Source organism: Pituophis catenifer, unplaced genomic scaffold (assembly GCF_029215685.1).
Source record: "Pituophis catenifer annectens isolate HBS135680 unplaced genomic scaffold, rPitCat1.0.hap2 SCAF_3, whole genome shotgun sequence".
Classification (NCBI taxonomy): Eukaryota; Metazoa; Chordata; class Lepidosauria; order Squamata; family Colubridae; genus Pituophis; species Pituophis catenifer.
The window spans coordinates 116,126,453-116,149,513 of record NW_027256883.1 but is presented as its reverse complement, the minus strand read 5'-3'; the positions used below and the strand labels follow the sequence as shown (position 1 = coordinate 116,149,513).

The window sequence follows — 23,061 nt, the reverse complement described above, 5'->3', positions numbered from 1 at the left end:
TCTTTTAGACCAACCCCCTGCTCAAGCAAGAAATCCTAAACAATTTCAAACAAATGGTTGTCCAATCTCTTCTTAAAAAGCTTCAGTGTTGGAGCACCCACAATTTCTGGAGGCACGTTCTGCTGATTAATTGTTCTAACTGTCAGGAAATTTCTCCTTAGTTCATTAGAATGTTATTTAGGCTCCTATCTCTTGGGTTCTTGGTGTTATCTGAGTTTGTTTTTCTTGCAGATGTTTTATGACCAGGGTAGGAATGTCTGATGAGGCACTAAAGATGTTCCATAGCCTAGTCATGTAATGTCTGCAAGAAAAGAATCAAGTTCGGAAATTCCAAGAACCCTAAAACTCAACCCTCAGCTACTGTATTCACCACTATTAGAAATACCTTGCTGAAGACTCTGGAAGACATCCGAATACAATAGGACTTCTCATCTTTTCTTGCAAACCTCTATTATATCAATTATGCCACTTATATCAATTAGCGTATGTAAAAAGGGGAGAGTTTAATAATTTCTTATTTTGCACAGATATAGTTATAATATATACTGCTTTGGAGGAGTCATTACAGGGTCATGTGCCTATTCAGCACAATGTAATATTATTTGACAATTGTTAATAATGCTTCAGGATTCTGAAATCTTATTTGTAAGCATTGTTTTATAATTATGGGGTGTCAAAGCTTGATTTGTACAAAAAAAAAAAAAAGAGGAAATGCTTTTCCTAAACCTACATTTTATATTCAGTATTTTTGTCCTAGACAAAGACTTTTTTGATTGCTACAGTTTTAGGCTGGCAAATAGAATTTTTAGGAACCAACCTGAAGTCTTCCTTTTAGTATTTTATTGTATCATTTTGTTCCTGTTCCAATGTTGGTAGGGTAATGATACAAATGTGTAGGCAGAGAGATCAGGACAGGGGAAAGATAAACTCTTGCACAGATCATATTTAATAGATTAAAGTCCATTTTAGGGGTAATTTTTACAGCTATTTAAATCTCTATGTTTAGGCCCCATTGAATTAACTTCTATTCCACAGCAATCTCTTTATATTCATTGGATTTAAATAGTATTATTAACCCATGTTTCTCCCGGTCCAAAACTGCTTAACCTTTCTAAATTGTGTCTTTCTACCTGCTAGCCATTACTAAATTAATGGACAATGATACTTGTACTCTGACTGACTTTGGCCTACAATGTACCGATAGGAAAATAGATGTTTTCAGCAACTAATTGGCTGATATAGCTGAACGTCAGTCAGTTCATAAGAGATAAAATGAAGTCATAGTGAGAATAGTTTTCCGTTTTTATACATATGTACATATATTTATACACATACTGTATAATGCACATATTGTATGTATTAAGGAATGTAGTACTTCTATTCAATACCTTATTTCTATCTGTCCTCAGGGCTGTAATAAATACATTTAGTTTTTCCTCATATGTAATTGTTCTGAATAGAACCTGTAGTATAGGGATAGATTTGTGTCAGGAGCAAGGAACCAGAACCACAGTTTAAGATGACTATTTCATTGTATTCTGCCTATAATACAGGAATCTCCCAAGGCTGCTTGCCTTCCCTTGGGAACAGATGTTCCATGGAGCTTTGGGGGTGTCAGTCCTGGTTCTCTTGTGGCTGCTCAATGATTCAAGGCTAATCCCCATTTGAATCCTCCTCCTGAGTTACTGGGTGTGTCCCAACAATTTATGATCAAAGCATGTCAATTCAGTCAATAGTCATTGAAGAGTACAAAATACTAGTGAAGGCATTTGTAGAGATATTCATGCCTTGCATAGATCCATACCCCACAATGCAAAGAACACTTAAATATATTTTTCACTTTACACATCTAAGCTTCATATGTTGTGACTAAGAAAATAAAGGAGGCCCCTTGAAATACATTCTGACCTCCAGGACTACTAAATTGTCACCAGATTATGTGATCTATTTCTTTAAAATGTCTGTAGTGCTGTTCAGATGAGTTCCAGGTTATTTTGCCTGTAGGTAAAGGGATGTGTTATTGCATAATTTTGGCAAGGCACAAAGCTGAACATTGAAAGAAATGGTATTTTGGCCATCAAAAGCAGAGCTCTGTTGTCTCTAGACTCCAGATGGTGAAGAGGGTTATCTGAAATCTGGAGAAGGTGCCAATCTTTATAATCTACTGTATGTATAATCTACTGTAATCAGTCACACACAATTTGTGCTTGCTTTTAAATGGGTGCTTAGAATAGGATCTGAAATTAGCACCACTTCATTCTAAGTAAATCCATGTATATTCATGTAAGAAATAATATTTTCCCAGGACACCCGGTTTGGTAAATGACCTCGTAATCCACCGGTTGGATCTCTTGTTGTATAATTCCAATGGTGAAAATCCACGCAGAGCACTGCTGAGGAAAAGAAAACATTTTCAATCTGTTGCCTAAATTCATTTTAGCATTTAGGAAGCAAAGCTCTGTAGTGGAAAACATCTTGATCACATCTTTCTGCCTTCTGATGTGTGTAACACATTGTGCCTTTTCAGCTTTGATTGAGAGCTGAGTTTGTCTTGCTATTCTGAATTTCAGAGATCAGTATATATATATGATAGTGAAGAATAATGTATAATATGAAGTCCTCAAATATTTGCAAAACCAGAAAAATAAAAACAGTGGTAGACATATCTCATTATTACTTGCTGGTGGAAATATAGTTTTTACATCTGTCTAATACAAAACTGATTCTTACCTTTAGGCACCTTTCAGAACTCTCCCTCCCCTCCCCCCACAATTCAGCTTTCCTGTATTAGTATCTTTAAGCTCATTTCTTCTATAGTCAATCCTTCCTTACCACGTGCTGCTTCTATTTACTGGAAAGAAAAGTGAGGGATACTTCCATGGACAGTGTCAAAAGTCTGAGCAGGTGGTGCCTGAAATCCTGTTACGTTGGGTTCACGCATGGAGCTAAGCCATTGTTTAGCCATCATTTATTAACCTATAACTGACAGCTTCACACAACATGTTAAATTGAATTGTTTTACAGACCACACTGCCTGGATTTGCACAAAATCTTAAACCAAAACTGGAGAGATCACATCATGGCTGAGAGCACTAGAAAGATTTCTCTGGACAGCAATGAGTTTCACTCTGTTGCTGAAAGTCTGTAAAGATTCTCAGTCATCCAGGTCCTGGTTGTCCCAAAGGTGCTTTTTCAGGAGACAACAGGACTTTCTTTCTTTTTCTTTGAAGACGTTTTGCTTCTCATCCAAGAAGCTTCTTCAGCTCTGACAGGAGCTCCTTCCATTCCCCACTATCCTGTCAGAGCTGAAGAAGCTTTTTGGATGAGAAGCGAAACGTCTTCAAAGAAAAAATAAGTAAATCCAGTCGCCTCCTGAAAAAGCACACCTTTGGGTCTGCTGCTGAAACTATTCATAGACTTGCATTGCAGAAGTGATTGGTTTTCATTTAATCAACAGGGATTCAACAGGGAATTTAGAAAAATTAAAACGTACTGTCTTTAACAGCTTTATTTTGTTTTTAACATATTTTATGTCTTCCTCTCCTGAATAGAAAAATCAATCCTGTTCCAGGATTGTACCTATCTGTACCTGTCTCTGCTTTGACACTGGGATTTCTGATTATACATTAATGTGTATCTGTGTGAAACACAAAGGCTGACTTGGTCTCCAAGCCGATTGCCCCTTCACAATGATTCTATTTTAAAAAAAATTACACTAGCAGCATTCTATATTACAGAAAGGAGAAGTTTGTTTGCTGACAGAAAAAAACTCCGGTGTATCTGATCTTATTCATGTATTATCAGAAAACTTTCTGGGGCAAGCTGTAACTCTTCTGTAATTTAGACTTTGGAGGAAACCATAATCCTTAAATTATAACAGCAGATAAAATGCTAGGGTAGGGAGAAGCAATTTTCCATTCTTTTAAGACAGGGGTCCCCAAATTTGGCAACTTTAAGACTTGTGGACTTCAACTCTCAGAATTCTCCAGCCAGCATAGCATAGCTGCCTGGAGAATTCTGGAAGTTGAAGTCCACAAGTCTTAAAGTTGCCAAGTTTGAAGACTTGTTTTAAGATACATCTCTTCTGAATGTTGTATCTGCAGAAAATTATCAAAAGAAATTACATAAATCTAGCAGAAATGGACTGTCTTTATTCTGCTTGGTCTTCTGCTGCCAAATTTAAGCAGAAAGTTCCTTTTCTGGATAAATATTGGATAAGAAGCAGAAGCAAAGGTTTTCAACTTCTCTTTTAATTGTTACTATCCACAGTGTTTCATAGAAAAAAGTAAACTTTCCGGGGATTGTTAAATAAGATTTGCAAAGCGAAGACATTTTTTTTAATGCAGTTTGAAAATCAATGATTATAGGATGCATCTGGGATGAGGAGAAACCCTGCAAACCAAAGTTTTTCTTCATGTGAGGAATTTTAACTTACAACATTATTTATTTTAGAAATCATGCTTTTAAGGCTGTCCTTGAGATTATCAACTGCTTATTGAAATCGCCTATAATCCTAAACAAGTAAATAAATAATAATTAACTTATTCTGAAGAAGTCAAAAGAAATTCAAAATAGAATTATAAGTTCTATTATAATTGCGGGGTTGATTGGCTCTGAAATTTTAATGCAACAATTGCATTAAATTCCAATATTTTGTTTTGAGAAAATCAGAATTATACCATCCATAATATTGAATGGATGTGACTCCAAAGAAATGTATGTAAATTAGTATTAGGAAGCTGTGATATAACTGAATTCACATATTCAGTACAATGAACAAAAAAAAGTCTGACTATCAGAAAAAGCAATGTTGGCAAATTGACTTAAAAATAGAATAGGATAACATTATTGCAGCTTAAAACATGTTATATGTTAAAAGTTTTATGAAATCATACTGTGCATTGGTAGAAGTGGAAAAATGATTGAATTTACAAGAATACTTAATGTTAATATGTGTAGGATGCTTTGGGTTGAGAGGTTGGTCTGAATTATGCAGCCTCACAAGCCCATCATCACTAAAAATATATTTAGAAATGGTCTATTCTCATGTCAAGGCTGTTCAACTTAGGTAACTTTGTAAATTATGATCAGAATCATGCTGCTGGGAATTCAGCCTCTGCTGCAATTGGGCTGAAGCTATGAACTTAAACTATCTTATTTCATTCTTTGACAAAGTAACTAAATTAGTAGGCCAGTGAAATGCTGTGGACATAGTATATTTAGATTTCAGCAAGGCATTTGACAAAGTAGACCACATCCTATTTCTTGGTAAGCTAGAAAAATGTGGGATAGACAGTATCACCACCAGATGAATTTGTAACTGACTGACAAACCATATTCAATGAGTAGTTCTTAATGGTACTACATCTACATGGAGGGAAGTAAGTAGTGGGGTACCACAAGTTTCCATTTTAGGCCCAGTACTCTTCAATATCTTCTTAAATGATGAATAAAAGGAGAACTCATCAAATTTGCAGATGACACTAAACTGACAGGAATAGCCAACAGCTCAGAAGACAAGCTCAGGATCCAAAAAGTTCTTGACAGACTTGAACAATGGGTCCTATCCAACAAAATGAAACTTAATGTGGAGAAAAGCAAGGATACAAGTACAGATTAGGTGAAACCTGGCTCAAAAAGAGAAATTGTGAGAGGGACCTTGGAGTTCCAATGGACGATCACTTAAACATGAGTCAGCAGTACGTGGCTACAGTCAAGAAAACTAATACAATCCTTAGTTGTATAAACAGAGGCATAGAATAAAAATCACATGAAATATTAGTACCGCTTTATAAAGCCTTAGTAAGACCACATCTGGGATTCTGCATCCAGTTTTGGTCACCATATTACAAAAAAGATATTGAGATTTTGGAAAAAGTGCAAAGAAGAACAACTAAAATGATTAAAGGCCTGGAGATTAAAACATATCAAGAACGTTTGCAGGATTTGGTTTTGGCTAGTCTAGAAAAAAGAAGGACTAGTCTAGTATTCCAGTATTTGAGAGGCTTGAGAGGGGGATCAATTTATTTTCCAAAGCACCAGAGAGCAGGACAAGAAACAATGGATGGAAACTAATCAAGGAGAGAAGCAACCTGGAATTAAGGAGAAACTTCCTAATAGTGAGATCAATTAACCAGTGGAACAGCTTAGCTTCAGAAGTTGTGGCTGCTTCATCACTGGAGGTTTTTAAGAAGAGACTAGACAGTCACTTGTCTGAGATGGTATACAGTCTCCTGCCTGAGCAGGGGGTTGGTCTTACCTCTTTAAAAAAATGGTTATTTGAATGTAAAGCAACACTGTAGCTGCATTTATGTTGTGTGTTCCTAAACTAAGTTTTGTTAGCTTTTTGTGAAACAAATTATAGAATAAACTACAGCCATTGGAGTTTATTCAGTGAATCGTGGTTAAACAAGCGACAACTTAGTAGGTCAGTCATTTAAAACAAGAAGTTGCAGTTGCTTGCTAAATTCAGAACTTCATACTGCACTGAAATTCTAAACTGATTTCCCATTCCCCACTGACTCACTTACCTCCAAAATCACTTCCTGCTCTTTCTGATTGATTGAACTACAAATAGCAGATTAACCCTTAATTGATAGTCGCATTGAGGACAGTCTATTAACACCCAAGTCTTAAATTGAGAGGTTCAGAAATAACTGACTTGTTGTTTATCTGCATCCCAAAGTAAACCATTTTATATAGTTCGTTTACTGTAAAGTCTGCCCTCAGGCCATGGATCAAATGACGTTTAAGGAGAAGCACCTGAGGCAGAATTGATAAAAGGTGGTGGTGGTTATAGGTCTGATTCAGTGTTGGGTTACCCCCGGTTCAGACCGGTTCTATAGAACCGGTAGTAAAACCGGTGGGAGACTCCACCCACCAACCCTGACATCATCAGAAAGCTTCTACGCATGCACAGAAGTGCGTGCGGCTCCGTTGCAAACTGGTAGGGTAAGTAGAACCCACCCCTGGTCTGGTTACTTTAACTATGGTTAGCATGTCATCCTAACCCAAACTAAGGTTCAGTTATAGCTTTGCATCTACTAGTCCTGTCCTAAAGCAGGCAAAGATAACCCCAAGGCGATCTGTCTCTGCAGCACTGTTTCCATTGCTTGTGTTTTGCTTTCCCATTATATGTGATGACTCCAGTTGTGGTTGTTTGCAAAATAATAACAGTATGGGAAGACCCAGCCCATGCAGACATAGAGAAATAGCTGGCTTCAAATGGATTGGTTCTTCTGAAACAAGTTGGTTCTAAGGAAGCAACATGTTAATCCATTCACTCAAATGGGTCTCAGAGTTGGCATTTGAAGTTGATATTATGAAGTCCCTCATGCTCGTCATAGTTGTATTTGGTATCTTCAGAATTCTTTACAGAGTATTAATGGTTATGGCCAGGATATTAGCTGCAAAACAGAAAACAGGATGTAAACCTGTTTAGACATGGAATATCTGTCTCCTATAGGTTGTTTTCTTCCCTCTCAACCAAATAGATATCTTGCCTTAATCAAAATCAGTACCTGGTCAGAAGGTGAGAAAATTACCTTGTAGGCCAGACATTTCCCATCTCCCGTGTAGAATATGGCATTTTTAAAAAGCCACACACAATATTGTTTTCTACAATTATATCCAGATTTGCAAAATAGTGTGCAGGACTAATGATAGAAGACATGGTTTACCTACTTAGTCTACTGATTTGAAGTGAGTTTAAGGCCTTTAGTAGATGCACTCCATTAGGATGGAGAAGATAGAGCTTGCATACATTTGCATATGCCAAACTATTTTGCTTTAAATAAATAGGATCCCTTATCCTGCAGAAGCATGCAGTCTTTTTATTAATGTCTTAATAAATCAGAGAGTGTAAAGAGTAATGATTAAGGACTTTGATTGAAAATAAGTAGGTCCAACTGTATCTTTTCTTTTATGTACACTGAGAACATATGCACCAAGACAAATTCCTTGTGTGTCCAATCACATTTGGCCAATTTAAAAAATTCTATTCTATTCTATTCTATTCTATTCTATTCTATTCTATTCTATTCTATTTTATAGGATTATTTTTGTGAGGATTGAAAAAAGGGAACCCCTAGTATAAATTGCCTTGAGTTCCTGGAGTAAGATGGGATCTTTAACAAATAAATGCACACTTTCATGGTGATTGGTGTCTGTCTGTCATCATTCAATGTGATAATATTACAGGAACAATTCCAGAAAGTCACAGAAGTTCATATAACTTATTTATTGACTAGACATGCCTATCCACTAGAAATCAAATTAGATGAAATTCACCCTATTGATTTCATTGGAATACAATACATCTTGTGAATAAACATCTGCTGAAAACTGTAAAAATTTGATTTGATACAGTAAACATTTTGAGAATCGTGGTTGAATGCAACACATAGTTATGATAGCCTGATTTTAACCAGCTCTTTTAATGATGTCTACTGTAATTAAATGATGTCATTTTACAGGGTACAGATTGCTGGGGAATGTTGTAAAAATACCAGATCTGTAAAATTAACTTAACTATTGTTAGGTTTAGCTAAGGAGGAACAGATTTTAGGAGGAACAGATTTGTCCTTTATTTTAGGTGGATAACAACAGAAAATTGAAATGTTGCATTCAAAGTCCACAAAATAGGGAACTAAAAAACTGGATTAACACATCATGCTAAGCAACCATTCAGTAAATAAGTCAAAGTGGTTGAGTTTACATTTTACTGTAAGCCACAATATGAGTTAGAAAACCCTTAAATTGAGCTCATTCTCTTAAGAGCTTCCCATTGTGCAGATACAGAAAGCCTGAAGATCTGCATGTGCCATATTGCATGGAAGTCATTTGAGACCTGGTATTCTTTCCCCTGGCCTTTGGAAACCCTAGAGGACACATCCCTTACGTACCACTCCTGTTTGTTGTGGCGCATGAGTATATTCTATAGCAAACATTGGGGAATAGACAATTGATTTTAACAGAGTAGATCAGTTAAACTCAGTGGTTCTATACCCTGTTCCAACACATTCAATGTAAGTAAGAAACATGCAGCCTTAAACATCCAAACTCGCTGGGGCTCTTGATTCATGGCCTTCTTGGCTTGTGAAGGCAGCCAGGGAATTTCATGAGGATAAGTTCTAGCAGTGGTGATTTCTTCTCTAAGTGAGGGGTTGTTCGTTCTTAAGGAGATTTTGGCTCACCTGCTTCTCAAAAAGTAATTGCTGACCTCATGATTCTGGACAACTTTCATCCAGTATCTGACCTCCACTTTTGGGAGAAGGTGATTAAGAAGGTGGTTGTGCAGCAACTTCAGAGTGTTCTGTCCTCAACCTCACGCACACACACCAACAGACGTTCAAGAGTTAAAGACCAAACCAGCCGGCAAAATCCTTTTCCTTATGATAACAGAATTTGGCAACAACCTAGTGGCTGCCTGCCAAGAGTTTATTATTTACAAAGAGGAGAGATAACTTCTCCCCACTTCTGGTACATCAAAAGAAACAGCTCAATAATTACGGAGTCAATCAAGTCCAGAGATAATCCAGCAAAGTCTATAGCAAAAGTCCGGCAATGCAAAATGGCGTGGAAGCTTTCAGCTTTGTTCGTCACAAAGTTTGACTGGCCACCACGCTCCCTTTTATATCCTGTGGGGTGTGATCCAGTGACTCAGCCTAATCTCGGGCACGCCTTTTCTTCTGTTGCGCGCACTTATCTCTGCGACGCTGGCGTGGATCCAGCCAAGACTCATTACCCTCATCACTGTCCATCTGTGGCTGCATGGACGTGCTTGGCCCCGGCCTTATCTCTTGCCCTTCGGCGGACACCGAAGGCATTGCCAGAGAGGAGGGTCCTGGAGAGGGAGGCCTTGCCAACTCCTTTCCTTCACTCTCAGAGTCCTCTCCTGCCGATGTCACAGGCTCAGGTAATGGAGCTACAACACAGAGGGCCTTGCGTGAAGTGGATTAACTGGATTTTTTTCAGTTAGGATGTAGACCTGAATATGATATGAAAATGACATTGATCATGTTTTTGGATGATCTATGGCATGAACAAGATAGTGGCTCTGGGATAGTAGTATCTATCTTTCCTTTACTTGACCTCTTGGAAGTTTTCTATAGCACAGTATCCTTCTGGACTGATTTAGAGGATTGGAGGTGCTAGCAGAGTATTGTGCTACCTCCTTTCTATAGGGTCAGTTCCAGTCAGTGGTGATTGGGAAGGTGAGTTCCCACCCCCTCTCTACTATGTGAAGTGCCACAGGGTTAGTGTTTTCCCCTTTCTTATACAACATCAATATGAGGGTGCTGGGTGAGCTCATCCATTGCCATGGGGTGAGGCAACATCACTATGCTGATTATACTCATTTGTACATCTGCGCCACTGGTAAATTAAGTGACCCTGTAGACATCCTATACTAGTATCTAGAAGCTGTGAGCATCTGGATGGGGAACCACAGGCTTCAATTGAACCCTGGCAAGATTGAGCAGTCTTTGAGTTTTCAGCCCCTCTGGTTCTGGAACTTTACAAAGTGGCATTCTAACATAAATTGGCATGCAAGCATGATGAAATCTTAGGTGATTTATCATTTTAAGATTTTAGCTTTTTAATTTTAAATTAATTTTTATTTATCCTGAAACCTTGTCTAGGAGTGTCCTAGGTACCACGCTGATAACCTCTGATGCAAAAGAATCAATGTAAGACTAAATGCTTCCATTCCACATCAACCAGAATGGCTTCAGAAAGTGTGGAGGTCATGAATTTATTCTCTAGATATATATTCCTTTTATACTGTTGTTTTCTTCCTGTTTCTTTTGGTTGCCTAGCTGTATGAAGGGAAATGGATGTGTTTTCATATATGCCCTAACCATATTGACCATGAATCATTTCAAAAACTCTGCTTGGATACAAGTTGGTTCAAAATGTAAACAAGCTGAAATACACCCTTATGAGTTAAAATTGTTATTCGGTAACTTGAGTAAGGTCTTAGTCAAGCAGTCTAAAAAGGATTAAGGTCTTGCTTTCCTCTTTGCGTGCCTTATATTTTAGTAACAGGAAATGTGGTCAACTGAAATGCTCTGTTTTTCCTGTAAGATTCAACATTAGCAGGTGTTAGTTGCATTGATAGAAAAGCGTCCAACTGCTTAACAAGGGCTATGCCCTAGGAAATGGCATTAGTTATAGTATTTTCAGATTCAAAAGAACTTTCGATCCCATTTTTCTGCATTGAAATTTATTATGGAGCAGCCAAATGAAAGCCATCCATTCTAACTATGTCACTAATATAAGAATCAATCTAGATTAGTTATTCTAGAATATGTAGGAAGCACCAATTCCATATTTGCAAAATAAAGGAATGCACATGCACATACTATTCTTACTGCTAAATCCAAAACAAATACTGGTACATGCCTAGTGTGGCCAGGCCCTAAAATTTTGGAAACGTACGTTGTTGTATAGCAGTACAAGAGCTAAGAAATAGTGGACAATAGGGGATCCTGGCATGTAATGGTCCATGGAGTCGGATATGACTTAGCGACTGAATGACAACAATAAGAGCTAAACTAGTTATGATGTGGAATGCATCCTTTGATTTAACATTTAATTTTTAAAAGCAGCAGTATTGGTCAGTGTGATAATTAGAATAAGCCATTGGAACCACTGGAAGTATTTGTGTCAAAGCAAATGGAGGTGCTCTTGAAAGAAAGAATTACTAGAGGAACCTGACAGAGCAGTTTAGCAGATCCTTCAATCTGGTAGTGCTATGCTTTAAATCCCCCACACACATTATACTCTTTTAGAAAATTGTGATAACCCAAAAAAGACACACTGAATTGCTACTAGGATAGTTTTAGTTCTATCTAATTAAGAAAAAATCAGGTTGTAATTATTAAAAGAAATGTCAGAGGACAAAAAAGCTACACGTTGTGTATTGGCCTTCATTTTCCTGACACAATATTATTTAAATTTCAGATGGACTAGTGATTGGCTAGTTTTCAATTTCTGTTGTAGACATGAAAACAAGAGTAAACTACTCTTTAGTTGATATATCAACTTAGATCTAATTTTAACTTCCTCAGATGCTTTGCCTAACATGTTTTTAGAATTAGGATAGAATTCTATCTGCAATCACTATTTTAATTTACTATATGAGAATGGAAATATGCAAGCCAGTCTGATTCTCCCTCAAAACAAATCCCCACCCCCACCCCAATGACTTTTCCAGCTGTTGTGGCTAAGGCTGTTTTCCTGTTACAATAACAGCGGAATGTAAAAAGTCTAAAGCTCTATCATTTATGATTATTACAATTTTTTTCTTTAGTACATTTTGTTAACGTGAAATATCCAGAATGTTGAAAATAACAGCCTAAGAAAACAGGCTGTTGCAAATGTCCTCCAGTGGTACCATGAGATATAATTTATATAATAAGATTTATTAAGCCCTATTTCTAGCTTTTGGAGTATGTGACAGTAAAGGGTCAAGCAGAATTCCCTGGTAATGCACATCAGGGAACATAGGTCTGTCATTTGGAGACAGTTAAATAGCTGTTCCATTCATATTTCTGCAAATGTAGCATTCTGGCTAGGGGACACTCAAACAGAAAGGAAGTTGGATCAACTAATCAGCATGCAAGATGAATTCTTCTGCGCAACCTACAGTTGGGATTTGGGAGGTGTGTATGTCAGCCCATCTGCAGCCATCTGCAATTTATGCTAATCCCTCAACCCCTTCACAGTTTAGGTATGCAACTATACTTATATGCAGTTGCAGACAACTCTAAAACAAGCTTCACTCAGAATCCTTAAGACTGTAATCATATCTAGGCCAATATAAAACTAAATGCTACTTAATAACTCCAAACATATCCTTCAAGTTGAAACATATCAAGAGCTGCAAGCTGAGAACAAAGGAGCTAACAGATACTACGGTAAATGCCAGAACAAGTGTCATTAACTGAGATGGGCGCCCATAGAAATTGTACAAACAAGTAAATAAAATAAACAAATTAGAGAACCAGGTTTATGTATCACGCTAAGCAAACCAGAGATGGGCAGTCCTTATGTCATTAGCTACCAAAATACGCATGCTGCCTCAGTACTGCTTATCAGAGTTAAATCATCAGAGTTAATGTCTACCTTCTGCAGCCAACCATATGAACTTTCTCTAAGAGGGCAAACCAAATTGAGAAACTTAAGGTACAATTTTAATGCAACTTTCCTCAAAATTAAATATCTATCAATGGCTGCTCAACCATTACAAAAGGTGAAGAGAGAACTAAAATTCTAAAAAATAAAAAAGACAATAGTCGTTTACATGAGCTAAACAGGCAACATGTAATTTCTTCCTTTATTTTTATTTTTAGTGGTTGAAGACCAAGATCCCATTTTAATCACATTGATTCACAATTTGCCTGACATAGAACTCCATTTTCTTTCAAGTGGTTTCTCCATTTTTACAAAGGACTGGGGAAATGTAAGATATTTGAAATTTAGGTTTTGGTTGAAAAAGTGTAAAATATTTTTAGAAAATATGGAAATGCGGAACTATAAACACTTATGTATAAACAGAAAACAGATGTCTTTACAAATGCAAATAATTGCAATTGATCTAGTAAGAAACAAATTAAGCTTATCTATCCAACTGTTTGCACAATGTCCATTCCAATTTCATAGTTCTGTTTAGATTTACTATTACTGTGGTCTGAGATCTGAGATATGAATTAAACATTTTAATGTTTAACTGATTGCAAGAGTAGTCTTCCTCATTACTAACAAGACTGAGAATAAGTATCATGCCGAATGAATTTTTAAAAGTGGACATTGGCAGCACCCAAACAGATCATACTTATTTTTGTACTGTTTTCTAACTTTTATGACATATAAAATGATAAATGAAGTGTTGATATGTCCATCCCATGTGTAAAACTAATAACTCTGTTAGGATAACTGCCAATGGTAAACTTTGAAAAACAAAGTAGGAACACTGTCAAAATTAGTTCCTGCTTTGTGCAAGTCTTGAAAAATTGCAGCAGAGAGCAAAGCTCAGAGCAGATAAATTTAATTGTATAAAACAAAATTAAAAATGAAGTTTTCAATTTTTAAAAATCAAAAATTAAATTTTAATTAAGATTAAAAGCAGAACCCTCTCATATTAAGAATCACATAAAAGTTTGACCATTTTATTTTTTAAACAATAGGGCATCTCTTGCTACCATCTATGTTTTCTGGGTACCACCGAGACTTCTATGTCTCGGATTGATGACAGCCATCAAAGGGAGTTGTTTAAAAGTGATTTTCATATAATGCCCATTATATGTGCACTGGTGAATTAATGCAGGTATTGTTATTCCATGTTCACATAACGCTGTGGGTGAACAGTTGCTGCAGCAATAAAAATCATTGTTAATGTTGCAAAGACTTAAATTTAGCAATAGAGTAAATAATTACCATGCAAATATTTAAGTTCAAGGACCCAATTTTCTCTTTAGCAAACAAAATTATTATCTAGTTTGCCCAAAGGTTCCAAGTCCCTAAAAATTTAGTAAAACTCTAACATTCAAAACTGGAGAAAACTTCTAGGCTTGAGTACTACTGTTTTAATTATTCAAAGAACTCCTTCACCCTCCAATATTGAAGGGTTGAAATAGTCTATGGGTTTTCTGAAGACTATAATTTTGGGGTTTGCTGCTTAAAGCCTTGAAAAAAACTGGAGGAAATCTAGATTTACTGTTTTCACTGAACCTGCAAAATTTGCTTTTTCACCCTCTCAGAGAAGCAACATTTTTTACCCTTGTGAGATATTGCTAAACATGGAGAATTTCCAGTCTAGTGTGCATGACAAAAAGGAAAGGGTGGTGAGTTTGCATTTAATAAAAATCAGAGCCCAGATGTGTGTTTCATGCATATCCTAGTGAGTCAGTGGGGAATGGGAAATCAGTTTAGAATTTCAGTGCAGTATGAAGTTCTGAACTTAGACAGCAACTGCAACTTCTTGTTTTAAATGACCGACCTACTAAGCTGTCGCTTGTTTAACCACGATTCATTGAATAAACTCCAATGGCTGTAGTTTATTCTATAATTTGTCTCACAGAAAGCTAACAAAGCTTAGTTTAGGAACACACAACAAAAATGCAGCTGCAGTGTTGCTTTACATTTGAATAACCATTTTTTTAAAGAGGTAAGAAAATAAGTTTGAATGAGCAGGGTGTTTTATTCCATATTATCATATATTGCAGCGGATTGATTTCATTCAGTGCCAGAAAAGTACAGGATGTATGTATCTCAGTTTATATGCATTGTTTTAAGATTAAGGGGAAAAAATAGCAAGAAACAATTGGATTAGCTTTAGGATATTTCCAAGGAATGGAAATGTTGAAATGTAAACCCTAGGAAGGGCCTCACAGTGACCATACAACAAGATATTTAACAGACACTTTGTGTATGCATATGACTATACATCCTGGCTTTTACATCCTGATGAGTCTCACAGAAGATTTGCATCAGTTAGAGTTGAACTTGATAACTTTTCTCTGGTTCAGAAAATGATCACGGGTTACTGCACTTGAATCATGATGTATAGACTTCAGATAGTCCTTGATTTACGATCACAATTGAGCCCCAAATTTCTATTGCTAAGCGAAACACTTAAGTGAATTTTGCCCCATTTTATGACCTTTCGTGCCACAGTCATTAACTGTGGCAAGAAATCACTGCAGTTGTTATTCAGTAACACGGTTGTTAAGTGAATCTGGCTTTCCCATTGACTTTGCTTGCCAGAAGGTTGCAAAAGGTGATCTTGTAACTCTAGGACACTGCAACCGTCATAAATATGAGTCAGTTGTCAAGTGTCTGAATTTTGATCATGTGACCATGGGGATGCTGCAACCCTCATACGTGTGAAAAACGGTCATTTTTTCACTGCCATTGTAACTTCGAATGGTTACTAAGTAAACTGTTGTAAGTCAAGGACCACCTGTATCACAGTTCCAGTGCAATAATCCTTTACAGTCCTCTTCTCTAATTTTGGAAACTTTCTGACTATCTTTTGCTGGCCATTGATTCATTTTGAATGCTCAGCTCACTGGGTTTCAGCCAAAACCAGCACGATCGCTCTTATATGCAGAAGTGGGAAGGCAAGCTGATCCTTGACCACAAGCAATAAAATTCTGTCTGCATTTTAGGCCTTTACCCTCTTGGTATTTTGCAGCGCTCAGGGATACCGTAACATTTGTTTGGGATGCTACTTGAGAAATAGAGCAATATGAGAACAAGAATTCCATAGGCGTGTGCTTTGTAAAAGAATAATTGCTCTACCATTTAGGAAGGTTCTTGTTTGAGAGCTTAAAAACCATGGCATGTGTAATTCAGTTGCATCTGGAGATGACAATCTGGACCCTGTCTTTGGAAAACATGTCACGCCTTTCCCAAGATTTCCAAGGAGATCTTTGCCTCCTTTAGTTCTTGGCTTTCCTTTCCCTCCCCAGCTGGGGACAAGCAGAGAAGTCAAGCACATTAATTGAAAAACTTGGCTGCAGTTCACCTTAAACAACTGCAATATGCATGCCAGAGATTCAAGACCAAATTTGGAAATGTGCTAGTAAGGGGGCACAGGGGGTTGGGGTGTGGGGTGGGAAGAGTTCATTTCTCCAATCTTTTAAAATATATATGGAATTAAAAAGATTGCTTCTATCGATTGTTTCTATAGAAGTTTGCTCCTCAGACATTTTTGCATTAAGATATTCTGGTGTAACAAACCTTTAATTGGCTATTATGTCTTGCTGTATTTGTGCAGATCAAGTACAGTCAGTCCATGCATAGAAATACACCTATTTTCAAGACATGGAGAGTTTTCGTAATGTTTTCTTTGGTGTTTATTATTTAAAAATCTGAGAGATTATAGTAGTAGGAAATCAAATCTGAGAGATTACAGTAATAGGAAATATTTCAACTGCAACAGGGAAGGTCAATTTTATGGATGTTTCCATTCCTTGTACAAACTTCATGTCCCAATAAGAAGACTCATTTTTTATAGAGAGAGATATATAGAGTTACATATATGATATTCCTACCCTAAATCTGATTTCCTACTACTGTAAACTCAGATTATACATACAGCGCGAAACCTGTAGAAAAGCAATGAAAAGTTGGCTGTTTCTTTTGGGTCAAGATGAATAGAGTTCGTACACAGAAGGGTATGATAAATTCGAATCCCTGATTGTTAATTACTTGTTATATTTATTTATAATTGGTGATATTTTGTTCCTGGGATATTGTTATTTACCAATTTACTGCATGCTATTCAGAGTTGCATTGTTTGAATGGGGCAACTATATGCATGCTTGAAATAAATCAATAATGTGAGCAAGGCTGGACTGAGAGAACATGATTGGTCAAAGTTCCCCATGGGGCTTCTGTAATCATGGTTTCTCCTGTTTGAATCCCAAATTGAGTTCTATACCACACAGATTCTCAATAGCTATAGTACTTCTCTTTTTAGAAGCGGGAGGGAAATAGATTTGTGACTGCGTGTCACCTGGAATCAGATAAGTAAAAGTGTTATGCTTAAGGACTGTTATCTGCCTCTGCAACTAATCAAATACACTGGTACAAAAATAAGGAGATTTCTTATCCTGTCTCATTATGTTTTTAAGGCCAGAATCAGGATTAAGTCAGATAAAACAAAAGGCTATTTGTCAGGAAATATTAGCATTCATAATAAAATCTTATATTGCTTCTCAGTACAGATACATGTAAAGTGGTACTTTGAAACTCATTTAATTTGGTACTGAACACATTTGGAGTTAACATTTTCTCCCAGTACTCATCGTTTGATACTCAACGCACAAGCTAAAATTTGACGGTGTCGGGTGCCTTGTGACTCACTGCCTTATTCCTTAAGGGAAAAATGTGTTTGGTACCCATCGTTTTTGGTACTCATTGCACTTTCCAGAACCAATTAATAATAAGTACCGAGGTACCACTGTAGTTCTATAGTCCTTTTGCAGAAAATGTTTTCTAAAAATCTGGGGATGGGCCTCATGCCCTTGTGAAGCCTAAGCAAAATGGAGCCTAAATATGCTATATTTAACATGCCTTTTCAGGAAAGACTGAAGCGGTGATCAGAAACTTCAGCCCACACTATAAGCGCCAATATGCCATATCCTTCTGCAAGCACATTCAGAATGAGCTGGAACAAAACAGAGATCTGCAGTCTCAATTCTTAAAAATAAAGGTAACAAGTATTATTATTATTATTATTGTTATTATTATTATTATCATCATCATCATCACTTTTATTCATTAAACATGAAACTCTTCTTAAGATGTATGATGTTCCGAGTAGCACAGGTTTTTGCACTTCTGCTGGTGTTATTGCAGGAAGCTGCAATTTCTTGATGTGTTTTATAAAATTCTTGGACATGGTACCAAGTGCCCCGATGACAGTGGGTATCACTGTTACATGTTTCATCCATAGCCATGTAGTTTCAATGGACAGGTCACGATATTTTGTGATTTTTTTCCAGTTCTTTTTCTTCAACTCTGGGATCTCCTGGGTTGTTGTTGTTGTTGTTGTTGTTGTTATTATTGTTATTGTTGTTATTATTATTGTTGTTGTTGTTGTTGTTGTTGTCTTTTGATGTTTCCACCCCATGCTTTAGGCAGTTGGTGTCAGTTTTGCAAGGTGGTCTAGACAGGAAACACAGCCAGATGAGCTAATTCTACTCTATCGTAAAGTTACATAAACATAGTCTCATAAGTCTCAAAATACATTTCTTTTCCTGTCCCTCTTTACAGCCTATGAAACTCAGGAGAGTCCCTTCTGAATTATTTGCCCCAGCTACTTTCCTGTTGCAGGCTAAGCTGTCTTTTACCTGACCATTTCCTTGGCTTCATCTCTTTGCTCATTCTCCCAAGATCATCCCCACATATCATTAGCATTGGCCATATCTTTGTTGTGCATGTTTCAATTATTCAGATGCACTATGGAGGGTAGTAATTCCTTCCTACCCTCCATAATTCAGACTCTTTGTAGTTGTTGTTATATCACAATCTGGCTAACTGTGTTTGAAGGTTCCAGTCGGCTGTGAAAGTTACTGGCTGCTCATGCCCTCATTTGTAGTCTAGTTCACATATCAAGATAAGCCAGAATGTGATTTCATTTGGTTTCACCTTTGTGCCCTTTATGCAAAATGATTTTGACATGTGAATGATAATTTATGCCTTAGTCAAGATGCCAATTTATCTAGATTTGGTTTATTTAATCAACCAGTATTGCGGAAATCATGGTTTAATGTATGAGTACTGTTATCCTCTTTGAGTTGCAGCTATTTCACAAGAGCCTAAAATACCATATTTGTATTTCCACACACAAATAGAAACACATGTTATGCTTCCCAAGAACTCTGTTAAACCACAATAGATGAAAATACCTAGATTCCTAAGCAAAAAGTATCAGCATGGATAGGGTAGAGAAAACAAAAATTTAAAAATAGGCTTCATTGTGAAACAATCCAAGAGTTTATTGGAGTTGGACGGCTAATAAATTTAATGAATTAACTAACTAGCTACTGGTAAATAAATACTTTAAATTGATTTTGTTTCTAAGTCCTTTTCTTCTCAAGTGAATATTGAAAGCAGAACATTCAGGGTTCATTTGAAAGCTGAATTTGAGGATACAGGCCTCAGACACAGTATACTGTAATCTTCTTGTAGTAGCATGAAAAATCTCATACGTTCATATCAGTGCTTTGAAGTTCTACACCAATCTTTCCAAGGTGCTAGATCCTTTCCCCCATTTTACAAAAGAAAAGGAACATAATGCTTGCAAGAAGCTCATTCTGTTTCTTGGTGTCATTTTTCTACAGCCACCTGGATCATCCAGCACGGTCCTTTATGAAGGAGAGGTATCACATTTTGCTGAAGACCTGAAGAAATGGAAAGAGAGATACATAGTAATTAAAAATAATTACGCTGTGGAAAGCTTTGAAAGCAAAGAGGTAATCTGTTGATTTATTAAGTGCTAACACACTCATGAGGTTTAGCACTGCTGATCTGTTGGGTTCTATTCTGAAATCAAAACTAGTGAATGACCATACTTTTCTGAGCCACTGAGCACATTTGTAACTCTCAGAGCATATTAGAGGAAGATGTGTAAAATGAAATACTAATTTACCCATTGACAAAATGGGAATTGAGGTGCTTTGCCAATTCATTAGTGAAGTCCACTCTGGAGATTTTCTATCAACCCACATTGATGTCTCCCCCTTCCCCCACCCGGGAAGTTGGACATGCTTCCCTTAAAAGCCTTGGTCTATAGCCATCCATGATTTCTGTTCTTCAAGAACATTTATAGACAACCTTAAAAATAAAGAGGATAAAAGAAAATGGCAGTTTATAATAAATTATTTTCCATTAAAAAAAAAAACATTTTAAGATGTTGGTATTCTAAAGTGGTTGTCTTTTTATCCAGATCTCAAGTCTGCTCCAAGAACATGTACTGTATATGAGTATTGCCATTTTCCAATCCTTCTTGTATCTCGGATTTCCTTTGTGCCTTTGAGAAATCAACACATCCAAAAGACATCAGTCTTTTCCATAAAACTATCCCATTTGTCTGCATTCTTTTCCACTTTGTAGCTTGATGTATTCTCAGTATGTGTTTAGAGATAGATGTTTTCAGAATCAGACAACTGTAGGTAAGCAAGATTACTGAAAGTCACGAAGTTACCATTGGTGATTAGCAGAGTGTTGTGCCATCCTGGGAGGTCATAAATTTGATATTTCTGTGGTAGAATCTTCCAGTTAATGCATAGATATTTAAAAGACTTTATTTCATTATTTAATTGTTTCCATAATTAATATGATGATGAATACAATATTTTAATTTTGGAATGGTTACTTTCCAGCTTTTCATCTTGAAAATAAGATACTAATGCTCATGGGCTTCACCTCAAGCCTACATGAATCTGGGCAGTTAATAATACCTAAAACAGAATAAAAACAATATAAGAAAACTATAAATAGCAGCTGAGGAGAAACAACCAATAGCAATAGTGAATTCACAACAGTAAATAAAACCAAGAAATGGCTTCACTTGCATCATCAGGGCCCAGGGCTCAATGATAAAACCAAGTCTTCAAGGCTTTACAAAAAGTCAGTAGGGTTGGGGTAAGTCTGATCTCCATGGGAATGATGTTCCAGAGGACAGGGGCCACAACAGAAAAGTCTCTTCAGATGACATTCCCTGACGGGACCAGGAGCATTCATCTCCTGTCAGATCTATAAGACAGGTAGATACAACCAGGGAGAGACAGTCTTATAACTAACCCAGTCCCAAGTCATGAAGACCAGCACCTTGCATTAAATCTGGAAGCATACTAGCCACCAATGCACTTTGCAGAGCAGAGATGGTACATGTGCTGTATGACAGACATCCATGACTGCCTGTACCACTGCATTTTGCACCAGCTGAAGCTTTTGAACAGTTTTTGAGGGCAGCTCCGTGTTCAGCATGTTGCAGAAGCCCAGTTAGGACACCAATCTGGGAGGCCAATAACATGACAACATTAGCAGGGTGGAGAATGGAGATTGGTTTATAGGCTAGAGGATAGGAGTGGGGGAAGGGAGAACAATAGAAATTTCATTTAGTGAGACTCGAAAGGTATAATTAATGATTCACTTTCCCTAGAGAGGCTAAAGAGACAATCAGCCTCATTTACTGACTTTTACTGAAGATCAAATGATCCTCTATTTGATAATGATGCTAAATAAAAATATTTTTATACCTGTGAAATGCTTGCACAACCCAATGAATCCTATTTCCACTTTTCAAAGCATCAAGCAGAGTTGCATTCTGGCCGCTTCATTATCTAGCTCAGTGATGGCTAACCTTTTTGTCCTTGCATGCTGCAAGCGTGCACACGCATGCACACATGCCACCCCCCCCCCACAAGCTCCCCTGCCCCCTGTGTATGTGCACGCAACCCCCCCGCAATCCATTTTGGGCCCAGCAGGCCTCCCTGAAGCCTTCTGGGACCAAAAAAGAGGCAGATGGGTGCGCTGCATCCCCCTGTGCTCCCACCCTGCATGCCTACACTGTTACAGGTGTTATGTCTGCCTTGTATGCAGCTTTATTCCTCTCTAGCATTCATCTCCATTGTTCAGTGATGCATTTCCTGCCTCTCTAGGATTAACCCCTATCTGCTCCTGTGAGGCACTTCCTGTTCCTGTTGGATGTATATACAGCTCAGCTGGGGCGAGGGCTCACCTACCGACAGAGAGGCCTACGTGTGCCACCTGTGGCACATGTGCCATAGTTTCACCATCACGGATCTAGTTTTTAAATTAATGATATTGATCAGGAGAAGGTCTTACAATATTGTATCAGAGAAACCCATCATCATCATCATCATCATCATCATCATCATCATTATTTACTTTTAAGGGAAAAAAATCTATACCATACAAAAAAAATGGTTCAATTCTATTACTTGATTTCATATTTAATGTATAATAAATGTTATACATACTACTTGTCCAATTTATTTCATTTTACATATACTATTATATTAATGTTTGATAAATGATCCTATCTTCCAATAGAATCCTAGAATCTTATTGGAAGAGAAAATGCCAGTTTAAAAAAAATAGATAAATGGAAATTTTAAGTCAGGGTGCAGTAAATGAGGTATGTGGTTAGTTAGAACATTTAACAGAATAACTGAATTACCTCCCATTCTGGATTTTGAAATTTAAGTGTTGTTCACATTTTCTTATTTATTTTTAGCAGCCACTTTATAAGTTGAGGGTGCTTTTTTAAAGAAGAAAATATTTACTAATTTTTCTTAATTCTAGGCATTCCAGAAAGGAGTAAGTTCAAAAACTTGCATTCTCCCTATTGGAGGCAAAGTGCTAATTACAGGGGAAGAATATAACACACTATCTGATAAGCATTTTCCAGAACCTAATGGTAAGGTATAGCCTATTCCTCTTTATATTTTATACTACTTTGCGTATTAATTGATGTTCTCTTTCAAGTGTTGCATTGTCTTTATAAATTTAATTTATATA

General features: G+C 36.9%; 1 protein-coding gene across 1 annotated transcript in view; it reads left to right on the top strand.

Moving 5' to 3' along the window:
* The window catches only part of NIBAN1 (niban apoptosis regulator 1), a 55,385-nt gene that overhangs the window by 4,596 nt on the left and 27,728 nt on the right, over positions 1-23,061 (top strand). Inside the window, exons 2-4 of the mRNA XM_070941057.1 lie at positions 18,093-18,223; positions 19,857-19,988; positions 22,846-22,960. Coding sequence (XP_070797158.1) covers positions 18,093-18,223; positions 19,857-19,988; positions 22,846-22,960 — 378 coding nt within the window. The remainder of the gene's footprint in view (positions 1-18,092; positions 18,224-19,856; positions 19,989-22,845; positions 22,961-23,061) is intronic.